This window comes from Humulus lupulus, chromosome X (genome assembly GCF_963169125.1).
Source record: "Humulus lupulus chromosome X, drHumLupu1.1, whole genome shotgun sequence".
Taxonomy (NCBI): domain Eukaryota; kingdom Viridiplantae; phylum Streptophyta; class Magnoliopsida; order Rosales; family Cannabaceae; genus Humulus; species Humulus lupulus.
The window spans coordinates 4,521,975-4,538,851 of NC_084802.1; the positions used below are offsets into that span (position 1 = coordinate 4,521,975).

The following is a 16,877-nucleotide window of genomic DNA, read 5'->3' on the forward strand; positions in this document are numbered from 1 at the left end:
TTTGTAAATTTCCAGTCCATTTAAAAGGATTAACTTCAAAAGTTTGAAACGATTTGATACATATTTGAAACTGAAGTTATCGTGACTATTAATAGACGTTAAGTAATGCTACGCAATTTTGCATGAACTTAGGTTACAAACTTTTAACAGATGTTACCTAAAACATGAAATATAAAAATAAAGTTGTGAACTCAAGTTACAAACTTGAGACACCTCTGTACAACATTCCTCATAAAAAAGGGCTAATATCAAAATTCAATGATATGCCACAGTATTCAAAATATTCAAACATGATACTTGCTTGAAAGTTTGCAAAACAAAGACACAAAAGTTATCTTGCCATAAGTATGTATCTTCTTTACAAGATAAAAGCCAAAATGTTAACTACTTTGATGCTCTCATACTTCCATTGCATTAACATTCAACATCTTCTTGCTCATTCTTCCTCTGAACTCCCCATCAGATAGATAGCCTTCATCTTTCTTTCTTTTAGCATGGACATATAGCTCGACTGCAATTTTGTTTCTCTGGAAACTAACATTCAGAGGATTGGGGATATTTTCAATAAGTCCATGCATAAGAAATTCAGCAAACTTTATGATAAAAATCCCACAATCGCTACAAAAAAAAAACAACAAAATCAGTAACACATAAATGCATATAAACAAAATAATGCAACCAAAAAATAACAATAACTAAAAAAAAACCACTTACTTGTTACTCTGTTGTGGAACCTCATCATCAAACACAATGTCCAACGGGTGACACATATCAATGCCCTTGAATGCTTGTGCATTTAGATCAATATCTTCCCTTGACTCATAAAAATTATTTAAAGAAAGAAACAAGGGCAACAAAGTAGAATATGCTTCAACAACTTTCAACACTTTCTTATCCATAACTCTATTCCTCATTGAGTTGTAGACTTTAAAAAATCTCTGCTTCACGTTGAACTCCCCAAGAATCCAATGATTACAGCCAACAACAGTCATATTAATAGGGAATAAAATGAAATCTACTAGCGACCAAGGGGTGTTACAAAGCATTTTATAACCACAAATATACTCAAAAATAACACTGTTATGCGATATAACAGATCGATCACAGTCACTTGACAGATACACATCATACAGAGAAGTGATAACTTGATCAAAAGAGTTATCTGTAGTAGTAACTCTAACATTTATCAACTCACAATACTTGGCTTTTTTTCTAAGGTAATAAAATGCCACATTAATATGCTGAAAAAACAAGAAGCAAACCATAATGAGAATAATGAAAACAGTAAAACTAAAACAACTTAATAATAATAAGGGAAAAAAATACCTCATTGTCCAAATCCCTCCCATCTTTAACTAAATCATAAAACCAAATTTTTCTCTCAATCTCAGTTACACAAAACTGAAATGGCTCCTTAATGATACTATTATTATCATCAAATTTCTTATACCTATAACAATTATAAACATTTAAAAGTGAATTATGGTGAAACAGAAACAGAAATACAAAATAAATAAAAAAACAATTAAAAAATAGAAGCATACTTATTATTTTTTCTCAGCCCCAGAGAAAACCACTTGTTAAAAGAGTCTTGGTCAATTTGATTAGGCAGATCAAAAAGATTGTCTCCAAAAGCATATCGTCCCACAACCTTCCTTTTAGACTTCACAACCTCCAAATGTTTCATATCCTTAGAAGAAGATGATCCAAATTGGTTAACAAAAGGAGATTGCAAAACTGTAGCAGGCTTTGGATTCCTTTTGCCAACAACAGGAGTAGACACAACTACTGGATTCATCAAAGAACCAGCAATGGGTGTTGCCATAATAACTTCCTAGAAACAAAAATAATATGAAAAACTCAATAATACAACTATTGGAACATATTGCAAAAACAGAAAACAAAATACAATATCTGCCTTGTTTAGTTACCTTTTTCTTTGCCAAATCACCAACAGCTGCATGAACAACTTTATCAAAAATCTCCACATTCATGTTGTTAAAAATATGAGCCTCTTCTTCTAGATCTTTAACAACATCAGCTACATCATCATGAGGTTTGACAATATTCTATGGAAAAACAAAATTTTATAAATTAATACAGAAATACATGAATACATTACCTTAAAAAAATACAAATCATGAAACCAAAATAACCTGGTCATAGCTCTGGAAAAAAAAGTTGTATATATAATAAAAAATAATAATTGCCAAACAAAAAATTCCAAAATTCATAAGTTTACAAAAACATAACAGAGTTTATACATGCTCTGGAAAAGTCTTGTACAAAACTAACTAAGAAAAAAAAAGTTTACAAATTAATAACAAGAGGTTTACAAAACAAGAATTCTAAACTTTCTCTTCCACTTCTCATATTCCAATGGAAACAAAATCAGATTCCTATCAAAAAGGGAAAACAAAAATTAATAAAAAGAAAATATTAATTATATATATTAACAGAAATATAAACATCTATAAAATATAAAATAAAAAATAACAAACCAACCAAGCAATAAAATTAATATTTAGATAAGAATACATACCATTGTTTCTTCAACATCATTCCCAGTAGTCTTCTCATTCTCATTTACTGTATCATTCTTATCATCTGCAATTACCATATCTCCAGCAGCATCTTCTTGCATTGCTTGAATGCATTCATCAAAAACTTGGGTAAAACTTTCATTCTCAAAAAACTTATCATTTTCCTTTGAAACACCACCACCACCAGAAGTATCACCAACATCAGCTCCCACAAAACCAACATCAACATGATCAATATCATCATTAATACCACATGATTTTGGCCTCAACTCACCTAACATTTCCATAACTGCCTTGTGTTTTAAATCTTGATCGTTTTTCAGATTAACCAACATCTCCATCAATGCCCTATGTCTAGATTCACTAGCAGACTTTAAAAATGCAATTTCCTTAGACATAATGTTACACTTCTTCTGACATTCATCCACAATAATTTTCATATCAGAAAAACCAAATGTCACACAAGGAACATATGATGAGGAAGGAGCCTCACTGGTTGGTTTCTTTGGAGGAGCAACAAAATCATCATCCTCAAAATCAGCAACATTCATATCCTTGTTGCACTGGAAAAAACCTTCAAGCTTGAAGGCATTGTTCTCTTCATCAGTGGGCAAAACTTTAACAATTTTGGTCTGCAAATAACAACATAGAAAAATCAGTTTACAATATTAAAAAAATCAAATAAATTCATATATAAAGAAAAGCAAAAAGAATAAAAATTACCTTATGTAATGAAAACACATTCCTCTCAAGCTCCTTATGAGATGGGATTGCAACAGATGACCAATTTATAATCCTAGGCAGACCACAACTAACCTTCTCACAATAAGTTCCCTCTAAACTAGGAATTGATTCGTAAATGAAAACTTGGAAAACAAATGGCAAACCATTCAACTTATAGGTTGGGTAAGAACCTTGCCGAGTAATAACAACTTCATTTTCCCTTAAAGCATCTCTCAAAGATGAGAGAGTCACATTAAAAATATCCTTTCCCCATGGAAAATGATTAAAACCACCACTATCACAAAGATACAAGTCAGTTTTTTCAATGTTCTTCTCTTTTTGCCAAGCATACAAAAAGTTAGTGATCAGGTAAAGTACAGCCATCCTAACAGCCTCATCATCATTATCAAAATTGGCAGCCTTAAACCTTTCTTCAACAATAATTCTTGAAATGCCCCTTGTATGGTCACCAAAAAATTTCGAATACAATCCAATAGGATTACTATTCTTAATTCCACCTCTATCAATATCACCAAACACATTTAACCCAGACAATAACCCAAATTCACCCAAAGAAAACCTAATCAGCTTTCCACAAACTTTAAACCACATTTCATTTAAGTTTGGTTGGTTAACTTCTCTCAACAAAACATGGTGAACCAATTTAGCTTGATTAGCATAAGATTTAAGGTTTAGAAAATGACCAAAGCAAGTCTTACTAAACAAAACCTTTTGAGAGTCAGTCAATTTTTCTGAGATCACATTGATCTTCTCAAAACCACAGTGAAAATTGACTCTTGCTCTATAATGATCCTCATGTTTGATAAAACATTCCATATGCTGCATAGAATAATAGACAACCAACAAAATTTTAAAACAAGACAAATCAAATGATTAGATGACAAGAAAAACACAAATTGATGAAATGAAATTAAAACAGATACAATCAAAACTTGAAAAAATGAAAACATATTTCAATAATATAAAACCTATTATCTTTAAATACAAAAACTAACAAATTGGAACTTGTAACATATGTTTACAGAAAAAGAAAAACATATTTACAACATCAGAAAGAACATTAACAACCTTGTAACACTTGGTTACAAAAACTAACAATAGGAACTTGTAACATATGTTTACAAAAAAAGAAAAACATATTTACAACATCAGAAAGAACATTAACAACCTTGTAACACTTGGTTACAAAACTAACAATATAGGACCTGTAACATATGTTTACAAAAAAACAAAAACATGGTTTCAGTAATACCATTAACAAACATGTAACATATAGGTACAAAAACCTAACAAAAATTAACAAAATTAAAAACATAAATCAGATCAGAGCATGAACAACATAGAAAACATATTTCAAGAATATAAAACCTAATATATAAAATACACAAACTACCAAATTAGAACCTGTAACATAAATTTAAAGAAAAGAAAAACATATTTACAAACGTCGGAAAGAACATTAACAAACTTGTTACACTTCGTTACAAAACTACCAAATTATGACTTGTAACATATGTTTACAAAAATGGAAAACAAGGTTACAAACATCAGAAATACCATTAACAAACCTGTAACACTTTGATACAAAAAAATAACAATTGTTAACAGCAACAAGACAAATAGACCCATAAAAAACAGAAAAAAAAGAACAAAACGAATTTAAACGACACAAACATAAATACCTTCGGTTTATCCAGTAAACCAACATTCTTCTTCGCAATTTTTCTGTTAGCCTTGCACTTTACTCGACTAGAACCTTCAATAGATAGTTTCTTAGATTTCTTCGCACTGACTTTGCTCTTTGACAATGCAACATGTTTTCGCTTCAACTTTTTCCCAATTAAGTCAACACTCGCATGCATGTCGCCCTCCTTCAACTCATTTGAACCACCAACATCATCCTCGATCACATTAGGAAGGGGAGAATCCAATGAATACTTCAAAACAGCTTTCCCTTTAGACAAAGGAGAAAGATTACTCTTCAGAAGTTTCCCCTTCGTTTCGGAAGACTCTTGATCGTCGGAATGCTTCGAGGATGCTGGGCCAGAGAACGCAGCACCCGACCGAGCAGGAGATGCAGACCCCGCACGAGTGACAACCATTGTTTAACCAGTCAATGCCAAACGATTTTGGAAAAAAATGAAGAAACTCAGTTAGGTTTTCGGACTCGGCCAAAGAAAAAATGAGAAACGGAGAATGAAACAGATGAAAGAGAAAGAGAATACAAAAAAACTTCGGGGTTTGAAATTTGAAAAAAAGACTTTATAAAAAACCGTATATTTGAAATAAAAAACCGTATAAAAGTAGGCAACCGTATATTTCAAATTTTTTTGCTTTATACGGTGTATTATGTAATTTTCTCTATTATTAACTCCAAATTCATAGTGAATTGCCATTATAATCCTTATAGTTTTTGTCATTTTCAACTAAATTATTGAAAAATGCTTATTTTTTGAAATTATTTTGCACTTTGACCTAATTTTGATAATTTTTTGCAAAATGATATCTGTCTAAAATTTCAACCAGCTGTTTAAAAATTTCGACTAGATGTCTGAAATTTTTGACAACCTATTTGAAAAATCTTGACCACTTGTCTTGAGAGTCGAAAGTCATTTTACAAAAAAATTATCAAAACTAGGCCAAAATACAAAATAACTTCCAAAAATAAGTTATTTTGCCAATAGACCCTTAATTTTATGAAAATTTACTATTATGCCAATATTTATAATAAGCTATAGAGTTATGCCAAAAATCCTTACGGTTAATTTCCAATAAATTGTCATTAGTAAGGGCAAGATTATTAAAACATAGCCAAGAAATTTAAGTATCTATAAACTTCATAGTTCCACTATAAAACTATAGATGGATAACTATCACTTTTGATGTACTAGCATGTTACCATTTAATCACTAATCATAGTCATTTTCTTTTGTTACTATAAATAGTAATTGTTCAAACAAATACATAATTAGTGCTAAAATAACACAAACCTAAACAAAAGAATAAGAAAAAATCGAAAAAGGAGGCAAATCATGATAAAGATTAGTTGGTATTAGAGATTCCAATAACTTATTGCTACATAAAGTAGATGTATTGTCAAGTATGAAATAATGTAATAAGGTATTGAAAAATATTATAGAATATATATACTGTATATATATATATATTTGTGTGGTGTTAATGTTAAGTGATCATTATTAGTGTCACATGTTTCCTTAACATTACTAATAAAAGTGACACAACATTATTATTAGTGGTGCTACGAGTAAAATATTGCTTTTCATAAAGTTATAATATACGTATATATATATACATATATTTGGTCAATGAGTATGATTCATATGATTGTAATATTTGTAATGAGTAGTTGCCACATATTATGTATGGTTATTAATTTATTATCAATTAATAAATGTAAGTGTCACACAAAGCAAGAAAGATATTTAATTGCCGATCCCAATACCAAACTGAAACAGGTCACCTTCACTCTTCATTATTATTATATTTAAAAAAAAAACAATTGATTTTTATTTCTCCAATACGCTAGTTTCGAATTTTGGACATTTTTATTTTTGAATATTTGAGTCAAAAGTATTTAAATTATGTATGTAACACTTAAGCATCTAAGTTATTTTTTTGTCAATGAAAGTATCTCTCATTTATGTTTTGTTGCAGCCGATAGTTCCAACAGTTAAATGTGTTTGTAACATATTGGTGAAAGTACCAAATTAAATGAATATTTGTGGTGAAAGTATCTAATTTAATAGATATACACAGCAAAAGTACCCAAGTTATAAGATATTCACAGCAAAAGTACCCAAATTATAAACAAATTTGACATCACATAGTGGACTTAGCGACAAAATAAACAACTCTAATAAAATATTGACGAAATATACTTTCCCCAACAAAAAAAATAACTTAGGTAAGTGTTACAAAAATAATAATTTGAATTCTTTTGCCACAAATATTTTTTTTATTTATGGAAAGAAGTATAATATATAAGAGGAAATTGCTTAGGGTAATTATTTTAAGTGCTTTTCTTTCAATTTTAGCTATGTTTAGAAAAAAAAAAATTATATCCAGAATTTTAGTTATTGTTTCTTTTATAATATTTTCTTGCTCAAACACTGACAATATAATGTTTTTAAATAATGATATTATGAGAAATATAATTATAAAAATAGGTAATATTAAATTAATATATTTAGTGGCTAATTTTAATTAATTAATTAATCTTAAAAGTGAGAACTTTTCAAGTTATCCCATCTTATAACTAGATTACACTTATGATCACATTTAAAAATTTTGTTAAAAGAATTCATTAGCTACAAATGTTCGAAATACATGAAGGAATCAAACCATTTTAAAACATATCACAGTTAAAACACCACCAGACTCAAATACTTACTAAAACACTAGGAAAATCAAAGGCAACAAAGTAATACTGAAAAAAAATATTAATTTGAATTTTAAATGTGCCATTTTGGGGTATCGATTTAGTAGATGGTAAATGATATTATTGAATTAGAATAAAAAATTAGATGGAAAGAAAAAGTGAATTCGTCATTTGTAAATTAATAAATAATAAAAAAGATATATTAGTAATATATTGTTGTAAATTTTAGTCGAATTATCATATTTTAAGTAGATTAATTTAATGATTGGAATATTCTTTTTAGTATGTTATAACGGCTAATCTCTATCTATCTCAAAAAGTCATGAACATATGTAACGTATCAGCTATACAATATTATATATTTATATATAATTATTTTTATTTTTTTAGGAAAAAGACATAAATTAATCATAAAAACACACGTGACATTTATTTTTATACCATTACATGTTAACCCTTTTTTCAACTTCAAATTAGGGGTGAGTACGGTGTGGTTTGGGCGGTTTGAACACTTTTTAATACACCACGCCACAAGTGTGGTTTAGTAATTAGAACACACCATGCGATGTGATTTGGTTACACCAAACCGACCAAACCAAACCATTTTTTGCGGTGTGGTTTGGGCGGTTTTCCACGGTTTGTGTTAAAAAATATGCATAACAAAATTTAAATTTTTTAAAAAATACTAAATCCTTAGTTCATAACAAATCCTTAATAAGTTCTAAACAACATCACAAGTTATCAATTAAGTTCAGTGAAACACAAAAAAAATATACAAGTCTCCCATATTGGGTCACTATAAAAAATGGTATATATGTAAAATTTATTTATTTTTAATATATTTGTAAGAATGCGGTGCGGTGCGGTGCAAACCAAAATTTCACACCGCCAAACCGCGCACCACACGGTTTAGCTCAAATACAAACCATACCGAACCATTACACTTTTGACACCGCGGTTTGCGGTGTAGTATGGTGCGGTGCGATCGGTCACCGCAGTTTGTCGGTTTAGATGCTCACCCCTACTTCAAATATTTTTTTAGGCCTTCTGTTAACCGAGTTTTTCGGCAACTATCTTAAAGAAGGATATTTACTGATTATAATAAAGAGAATAGAGGATCGACACAAGATTTTTACGTGGTTGGGGCATTAACTAGCCTTAGTCCACGAGTCTATATATAAGTCTGTATTAGAGCTAGAATAAGCTTTTACAATGGAGTTGTTTAACTGTATTTGAGCAGAGTTTCTGCCTTCTCTCCCCTTTCTACGGTGCATTACAACTTATATTTATAGAATGAGGGGGACATCAGGTTTGGGCCGGCCCTGACCCGGGCCCATTTGGAATATGTGTACAGGGGGCCTTCCTAGTAGAGGCCCGAGCTAAAAAGATATATAGTACATCAAACCCAAACCAGCTCAGGCCCAATTAGTTACCCTGAGATGCAAGCATTCTCCTGACAAAACGGCACTTTGGCTTTGACCACTTCGAATCACGAGGCAGATTCAGGGGACAAGACCGGTCAGAGTACTTGGCTGCGCAGTCCTGACACGCCAGCAGACAATCCCAAGGAGACCCTTTCTGCAGGTGAAAAGTGGGGGGACAAGACCCACGCGAAATGAGGCGGCTTCAGTGTCCTAGACGCCTGGCCCATAGCCTGGGGATGAAGCGGTCCAGGTTCGTTTACCTTGGGCCCGCTGCGTTTACTTCGGGCCCGGACCATTCTGGGCCCGGGAGCGGGACGCGATGGCCGCGATGATCCGGGGCACTCCGGACAGTGCCGGGACCGTTCGAGCCGAATCATGAACCCGGAGGTACTTCCCGGACCCTTCTACACAGGCCCAGTCCGTAGTCCGCGGGTTGGGGCCAAATACCGAACCGGCCCCTCTGACCGTGGGCTGGGGCGAGGGCCCAAAACCCTGAGAGGAAATGGGGATAACACCTTCTAATAATATTGTTGTGACTATTTAGGTTTGGATTTTTAAGGGTGTGATTGGTATATAATTCAAGTCATATTTTATGTTTTTAAAATTTAAAATTTGTGGGACCTACAATGAAATTTTATTTGGTTTATCATTTTTGAAAACTCATTTTAAAAATAAACTCTAATTTATCAAAAAGGTTTAGAAAATGATGTTTTCACGTTTTTTATTTGATCTTTTTTTTTTCTAACTACTTTTTTCTTACATTCTCTTTATATGATTCCTATTATTAGGCTATTACATTCTTTTTTTTGGAAGGTGCTATGTACAATTCTTTTTCTTTATTGACAATTATTTTTTCTTTCTTTCTACAATTCTAGTGTTAGACTATTTAATCTCTATTTTTTTTAATAAAAAAATGGATATTTTCTTCAATTTAAAATTTCTATCCACCTCCATAACTATTTATATTTGTTAAAATATTCCATTGTAAAATTATACAGGGGATATAACTTGATTCTAATTTATAATATATTTTTTAAAATAAAATTCAGCTAATGATAAATATTTTATAAAATAAAGATTAAAAAAAAAAACTATTAAATATTATCACCTAAATATTTAATTTATAAGATTAAATATTTATTATCACCTAAATTTACAAATTTATCATTTCAATTCTATTCTAAAAGTTAAATATTATCAAATAAAAATAGCTAACAAAGTAAAATATTTTTCTAAGTCCATAAATTGTATATTGAGTTTTATGTTTTTAGATTATCTACCAATCATATATTCAGTTTTATAAAACTCAAAAACAGCTAAAAAAGTGTAACCAATCACATTTTCAGAAACATGTTTCTAGACAATAAACTTAAATTTTTATTTCAGAATCACATTTTTCAAAAATATAATTTTCAAATCGTGAACCAACCAGACCCTAAGGCATCAGTAGCTTCTCTTAAATGCACTTCAACTAGTCAGTAGGAGTATCCACATTTGAATCAACATAAATTGAATGTTGATGCCTCTATTGATAACGTTTTCAAAACTATTGGAATAAGAGCTATTATTCGGAATTCAAATGGAGATATCATTGTATGTTTAGCTAAACCACTATTATACAAATTTAATAAAAATAATCAATAAATTATATAAATAAAACTAAGCAAACAGTACAAATTACTTATTTGATCTAATATATATAAAAATATAAAACAAAAAACCCAGTTAGAAAATAAATAAAGTACGCAGAATCCACTCATTCCGTACATCAGAACGCATTCCGTTTTTGGCAAGAAGGGCACAAAATCAGTTGCCTATAAAAACTTACAAATTTTTTTGTACGATTCTCAAACTACAACACATCTAACCAAATTAGTGATAAAAAAAATAGTAATCATTAACATTCCAAAAGAAACCCAACAAATTAAAGAACATCCTACTAATGTTTAAATAATATCATTGTTTATATTATTTTAACTTTTTAGTATTTAACGGAGTTAATTAAAAATAAAACAAAATAATTTCAACAAGCCAGCTGTGGTGAGTGTTTACCAAGAAATTAATTTTTTTTTATTAAAAATTACTAAATTTAAAATATATCCCTAAAAATCCGAGATTGGCATTGTTATTATCTCCAATTTTGTGTTCTAATTAATTTACAACAAATATCTATTATATTTCTTTGTGTTTATATTTTGTTTGAGTCTTTATTTTGTACCATTACTTATTTGGACCATATGTTTGATAGATTATTTTTTTAACCCTATATTTTATAAAGTTGTTCAAATAGAACCTAAACTCAATTTTGATCAAAGTTTTCTCAACTGAAATCATAAATAATTCAGAACAAAAATAAAATCATTCTTCTTAAAAATTTTATTGTTATATTCAATTTTTTCTTAATCAAAATTGAGTCTAGGAGTCTATTTGAACAATTTTATAAAATATAAGGTCAAAAAATTAATTTTTTAAATTAGACTGTCTAAACAAATAATTTGAAAAAAATATAGGTACCAGAAAAAGTAAACTCTGTTTCTTTCCACTATTATATATAATAAAAATCAAAACTACGTAAATATTTATATATATATATATATTGTATATACGTCTGTCATCTGAAAAAAATCACTGCATTAACTGAAAACACGGACGCAAAAAGCAAAATCACGTAATAACGTGGCGCAAGTAAAAGTTCTCTTCCAAAAACGAAAACAACGACGAATTTCAATCGAATCCCAGGCGAAGAAGACGACCACCATCGACGCCGTCATCATTGCCACCAACCCATATATATATATAAATATATAAACGTCGTCGTATGACGGCAATGGCTTCCCTTCCCGTCTTAGGAGAATGGTAAAGCTTTTCTGTTATAACATAAAGCAAGGGTAGTGGTGGGTTTGGACTTGGTGATCGATGAAGAAAAAATGGTTATTGTCGACACAAGATTGTGAGATGGAGCAAATCTCTAGAGACGAAGGTAGTCAATATAGTCTCACCGGTATTCTTCCTCCTCTCGGCGCCTCCGGTCGCAACGTTCGCAGGCCCAAGCTTCCTCGTTTCATTATCTCTCCCTTCAATCATCATTACAAGTTTGATTCTTTTCTTTCTTTTTTTGCTTGTTTCTTTGAAATTCCTTGATGGGTTTTGTTTGGATTGAGTTTTTCTTACGTGAGAATTTTCAGAATAGTTTCTATATATATATTCATAATTATCTGTTGCATTGTGTTTTTTTTTGTTTGCAGAATTTGGCAGCTATTTTTGGTACTTTTAGTGTTCTACACGGCGTGGGTATCCCCTTTTGAATTTGGGTTTTTGGACAAACCAAAAGGGTCTCTAGCTGTTCTTGACAATGTGGTTAATGCATTTTTCGCCATTGACATAGCTGTGACCTTCTTCGTTGCTTATTTGGACAAAGCCACTTATCTCCTAATTGATAATCCTCAGTTAATTGCCAAGAGGTACGCCAAGACATGGTTGATTCTTGATATTGTTTCCACTATCCCCTCAGAGGTGGCTCGAGCAATATTGCCTGCTCCTCTTAAGACTTATGGATACTTCAATATGCTCCGGCTATGGCGTCTCCGCAGAGTCAGTGCCATGTTTGCCAGGTAAAAACATCAACAGGGTTTTCTTCTATTTCATTGGTATTTTACTTAGTTGTTGTAACTTGAAAATTCATTGCATAAAGCTATAACAATGCTCTGATGAGGTTTATGAATATACTCTGTGTCATAATCTTCATACTCTCATATCTATTTTTCCTTCTTTTTAGATTGGAAAAGGACAGGAAGTTTAGCTACACTTGGGTTCGATACTCAAAGCTTATTTGTGTGAGTATAACTTTGATAGATGACTATACTTGCTCTACTTTTCTTGTTATATTAGCCTTATATGTATCATGTGTGGTGGTTGTAGGTGACTCTCTTCACGGTCCATTTTGCTGGCTGCATATTCTATTTTATTGCATTACAGCATCGTGATCCAGGAAGGACTTGGATTGGATATAACGATAACGAGAATTTCCGACAACAGAGTTTGTGGGTTAATTATGTGACCTCAATTTACTGGTCCATAGTTACACTCACATCCATTGGCTATGGTGATCTCCATCCTGTAAACTCTGCAGAAATGGTGTTCGATATCTTGTACATGCTCTTTATTATAGGCCTTCAAGCATATCTGATTGGAAATATGACCAACTTGGTTGTTCATGGTACTGCTCGAACAAGGAAATTTGTAAGTAAACTCTTTCTATATATACAAACTCTGCTAACTATCTCAGCATTTAAGAGGAAAGTGCTGAAATTGGCTCACTTACCAATGCCTATGATACCAGGGGACAAAATAGCAGAAATTTCTGTATTTTTCATGCTATTCTATAATAACTTGAGGGATATTATAAGTTCCTTAGGAGCATTCCTATTGGACTTCTGAGATGACCATGAAAATGATTCGATATTGCATTTATGTTTTCCGTTGAAGTTCATGACAACTTAGATATTGTGTGTGTAATTACAGAGAGACACCATTCAAGGAGCCTCAAGTTTTGCTCATAGGAACCAATTACCAGAGCGGTTGCAAGAGCAAATGCTAGCTCATTTGAGCTTGAAATTTAGAACAGATTCCGAAGGACTGCAGCAGCAAGAGACTCTTGATGCCCTTCCTAAAGCCATTCGATCTAGTATCGCACACCATCTCTTCCATTCACTAGTTGATAATGTCTACTTGTTCCGTGGTGTATCAAAGGACTTGCTTTTCCAACTGGTAATAATTAACCAATACCCCTCCCACTTTATATCATTGCATTGGCCTGAGTAGGAGTCAAAGTCATTTACATGTTATTTCCATTCAAATTTTGAAGGTCTCAGAGATGAAGGCAGAGTACATTCCTCCCAAGGAAGATGTGATTTTGCAGAATGAAGCTCCTACTGACTTGTACATATTGGTAACTGGTTCAGTGGTAAGAGCCAAAGATACCATTTTGTTCTTCTTTGTTTGAAACTTTTTCAAGTTGGAGAGTAAATAGAGGTTTTGATGGTTTTAGTTTCTTGGCAGGAACTTATCATACAAAGTATTGGAGGAGAACAGGTAAAGTATCATCATACTTGTCCTGAATTCTCATTGTCTTTTGTTGTTATTACGAATAATGATTCCAAATGAATGGTTTCAGGTAGTTGGTGTGGCAAAGAAAGGAGATGTTGTTGGTGAGATAGGCTTGTTAAGTTATAGACCGCAGCCATTTACAGTTAGAACCAAGCGACTGAGCCAGCTGCTGCGACTGAACCGCACAGCATTTCTAAATATTGTTCAGGCCAATGTTGGAGATGGAACAATTATCATCAACAATCTTCTTCAGGTAAGTACAATTTCTTAACATCATTTTTTATGTTGGGTTTTAGTTTCAAACTTGAGTTTTTCATTCTGTTGTGCCATTGATGCAGCATTTGAAAGAATTGAATGATCCTCTTATGGAGGAAATTCTGACTGATACAGAGAACATGTTGGCTCGGGGCAGAATGGATTTGCCTATTAGTTTGTGCTTTGCTGCAACAAGAAGCGATGATTTGCTGTTGCAGCGGTTGCTAAACCGGGGTTCTGATCCAAATGAACCGGATGTCAATGGAAGGACTGCTATGGTGAGTAGCATAAGGTCATGTTTGGAAAGTAGAATTGGATTAGATAAAATTGGATTACGAAATATAAAAAGCTAAAACGATGAGTTGATCATTGTATGTAAACATTATTCAATCATTTCCAATCCAATCTTATTTTCTAAACATGACCTAAACATATTCATCCTTTGAAGCATGCATATAGGTATATAAACTAAAACCTCTCTTAAGAAAACTAATATTCTTTAATTGAACAGCATATTGCAGCAGCTAATGGAGATGAGCATTGTGTAGTTCTACTGTTGGAGTATGGAGCCAATCCCAATGCCAAAGGTATATACTGATATCATTAGAGCTTTCTTCTCCAGGTTCATCTTTTGAGTACTTTTTTTTTTAACTTTACTCTTTGTCTACAGATATATTAGGAAATGTTCCTCTCGGGGAAGCAATACAAGGAAAAAATGAAGCTGTAATCAAACTTCTCTTAGAGAATGAAGCAGAGATACCTTCTAGGGACTTTGGTCGTTTCGCATGCGTTTTAGTAGAACAGAACAACTTAGAATTGCTCAGGATGTTTGCGGATTATGGCTATGATGTGACCCTGCCCAAGTTTGATGGAACCACAGCTCTTCATGCAGCAGTGTGTGAAGGAAATGCAGAAATAGTCAGTTTCCTTTTGGAGAAAGGAGCTGACATTGATAAACCAGATAACAATGGATGGACACCAAGGGCCTTGGCTGATCATCAGGGCCATGAAGAAATAAAAGACTTGTTTCAGAGTATAGTAGATGTTAAGACATCATCAACACCTATTGCTTCAAAGGATCGAACCCCTCTTAACCTCACAAAGTACAAGAGTGACCCCACAATGCAATCATATTCCCAGGACAGCAGCTCTCCTAACAATAGCAACAGAAGAAGAAGGGCTAGTAATTATCGCAATTCGCTTCTTGGGATGATGTCTGCTGCAAATATTGGTGAGTATGTTCCTATATTATGTAAGATTTAACCTGCACACACAAGCACAGAACACGCACAACCAAAACCAGTAGAAAACACAAGAAAAAAGAGAATGAAAGAACACAAGATTTTCCCCTGGCTCAGTTCAAAAACTCGAGTCTGAACTCCCCTCCAAGATTCCAGATCCGCACGAAGAAAAATATTGATTACACACACTTTCAACAAAACTGTCCCTCGCTTTCTTCTTAATGGAACTTTGATACACAAGCTGAAAAGAACAATAATAATAACTTCTTTTTTATAACTGATTGTGTTTCTATAAAAAATAATAACTTCTTAGTGTGAGCAGTTTCTTACTAATGAAGTAATCTTTTCAAATCATGCAGAAGAGAGAGAACTTATTCAAGGTCGAAGTAGTGTCACTAGCAGCCGTAATGTGATGAGCCAGTACCCTGCAAGAGTCACAATTAGCTGCCCAGAAAAAGGTGAAGTTGGTGGAAAGCTGGTGTTTTTGCCAGATTCACTTTCTGAACTAATGGATATTGGTTCCAAAAAATTTGACTTTTGTCCCACCAAAGTGTTTACAAAGGAAGGAGCTGAAGTTGAAGATATTGAACTTGTCAGAGATGGTGATCATCTTGTGCTTGTTGGTGATATTGACAACTTGACATTACAGTAAATTGAGAGAATGCTTTTGGCTGTTTTTCAAAATTTTCAAGTGAACAAATGTGCATAGATAATCACCTAACACATGAAAAAAAATAAAAGAAATTAAAATTTTGTTTGAATTTAAATTCAGAAATTGATGATAGCTGCTAATATCAGTGGGCATATGAGTGAGTGTATGACTGATAATAATTCATGTTTGCTGTGAGACTAATGATTATTTGTACATTAATACAGAAATATTTACAAGTATTTACAAATGAGAAAAGTCCAATAAATTGGATTTTAGATGTGGGACTGTTCAGTAGCCGTTATTTCCATTGATTTATCTCGATTTCGACTGCATATTAGTAAACGTGAATTCAAAACACTTTTGTAAGATGAATTGTAAATTGTATTGTACTATTGCATTAGTAATAAGATAACAACAATATTCTACTATGGGGCCAAAGCTTCCTCTTTGCAGCAGTTGGTTTTAGTTTTGAATTGTAATAAGAATTTTTACGTAAATATATATGTGTTCTCA

At 32.2% G+C, this 16,877-nt stretch overlaps 2 protein-coding genes across 2 annotated transcripts; one reads left to right on the top strand and one right to left on the bottom strand.

Moving 5' to 3' along the window:
- Nucleotides 1–171: 171 nt before the first annotated feature.
- Nucleotides 172–5,631, bottom strand: LOC133804948 (uncharacterized). The gene is made up of 8 exons (XM_062243057.1): nucleotides 4,970–5,631; nucleotides 3,267–4,106; nucleotides 2,543–3,175; nucleotides 1,932–2,069; nucleotides 1,545–1,834; nucleotides 1,327–1,450; nucleotides 715–1,241; nucleotides 172–618 (listed from the first exon to the last, which is right to left on the bottom strand). Exons 1-8 carry the CDS (start codon nucleotides 5,387–5,389, stop codon nucleotides 399–401), a joined length of 3,192 nt encoding a protein of 1,063 aa, XP_062099041.1. The 5' UTR covers nucleotides 5,390–5,631; the 3' UTR covers nucleotides 172–398.
- A 6,140-nt stretch (nucleotides 5,632–11,771) lies between these two features.
- LOC133804307 (potassium channel AKT1-like) lies at nucleotides 11,772–16,770 on the top strand. Its single transcript, XM_062242470.1, has 12 exons — nucleotides 11,772–12,202; nucleotides 12,356–12,721; nucleotides 12,886–12,943; nucleotides 13,029–13,349; nucleotides 13,632–13,877; nucleotides 13,975–14,073; nucleotides 14,169–14,201; nucleotides 14,284–14,469; nucleotides 14,555–14,749; nucleotides 14,983–15,058; nucleotides 15,142–15,702; nucleotides 16,072–16,770. Exons 1-12 carry the CDS (start codon nucleotides 12,027–12,029, stop codon nucleotides 16,362–16,364), a joined length of 2,610 nt encoding a protein of 869 aa, XP_062098454.1. The 5' UTR covers nucleotides 11,772–12,026; the 3' UTR covers nucleotides 16,365–16,770.
- Nucleotides 16,771–16,877: the final 107 nt, after the last annotated feature.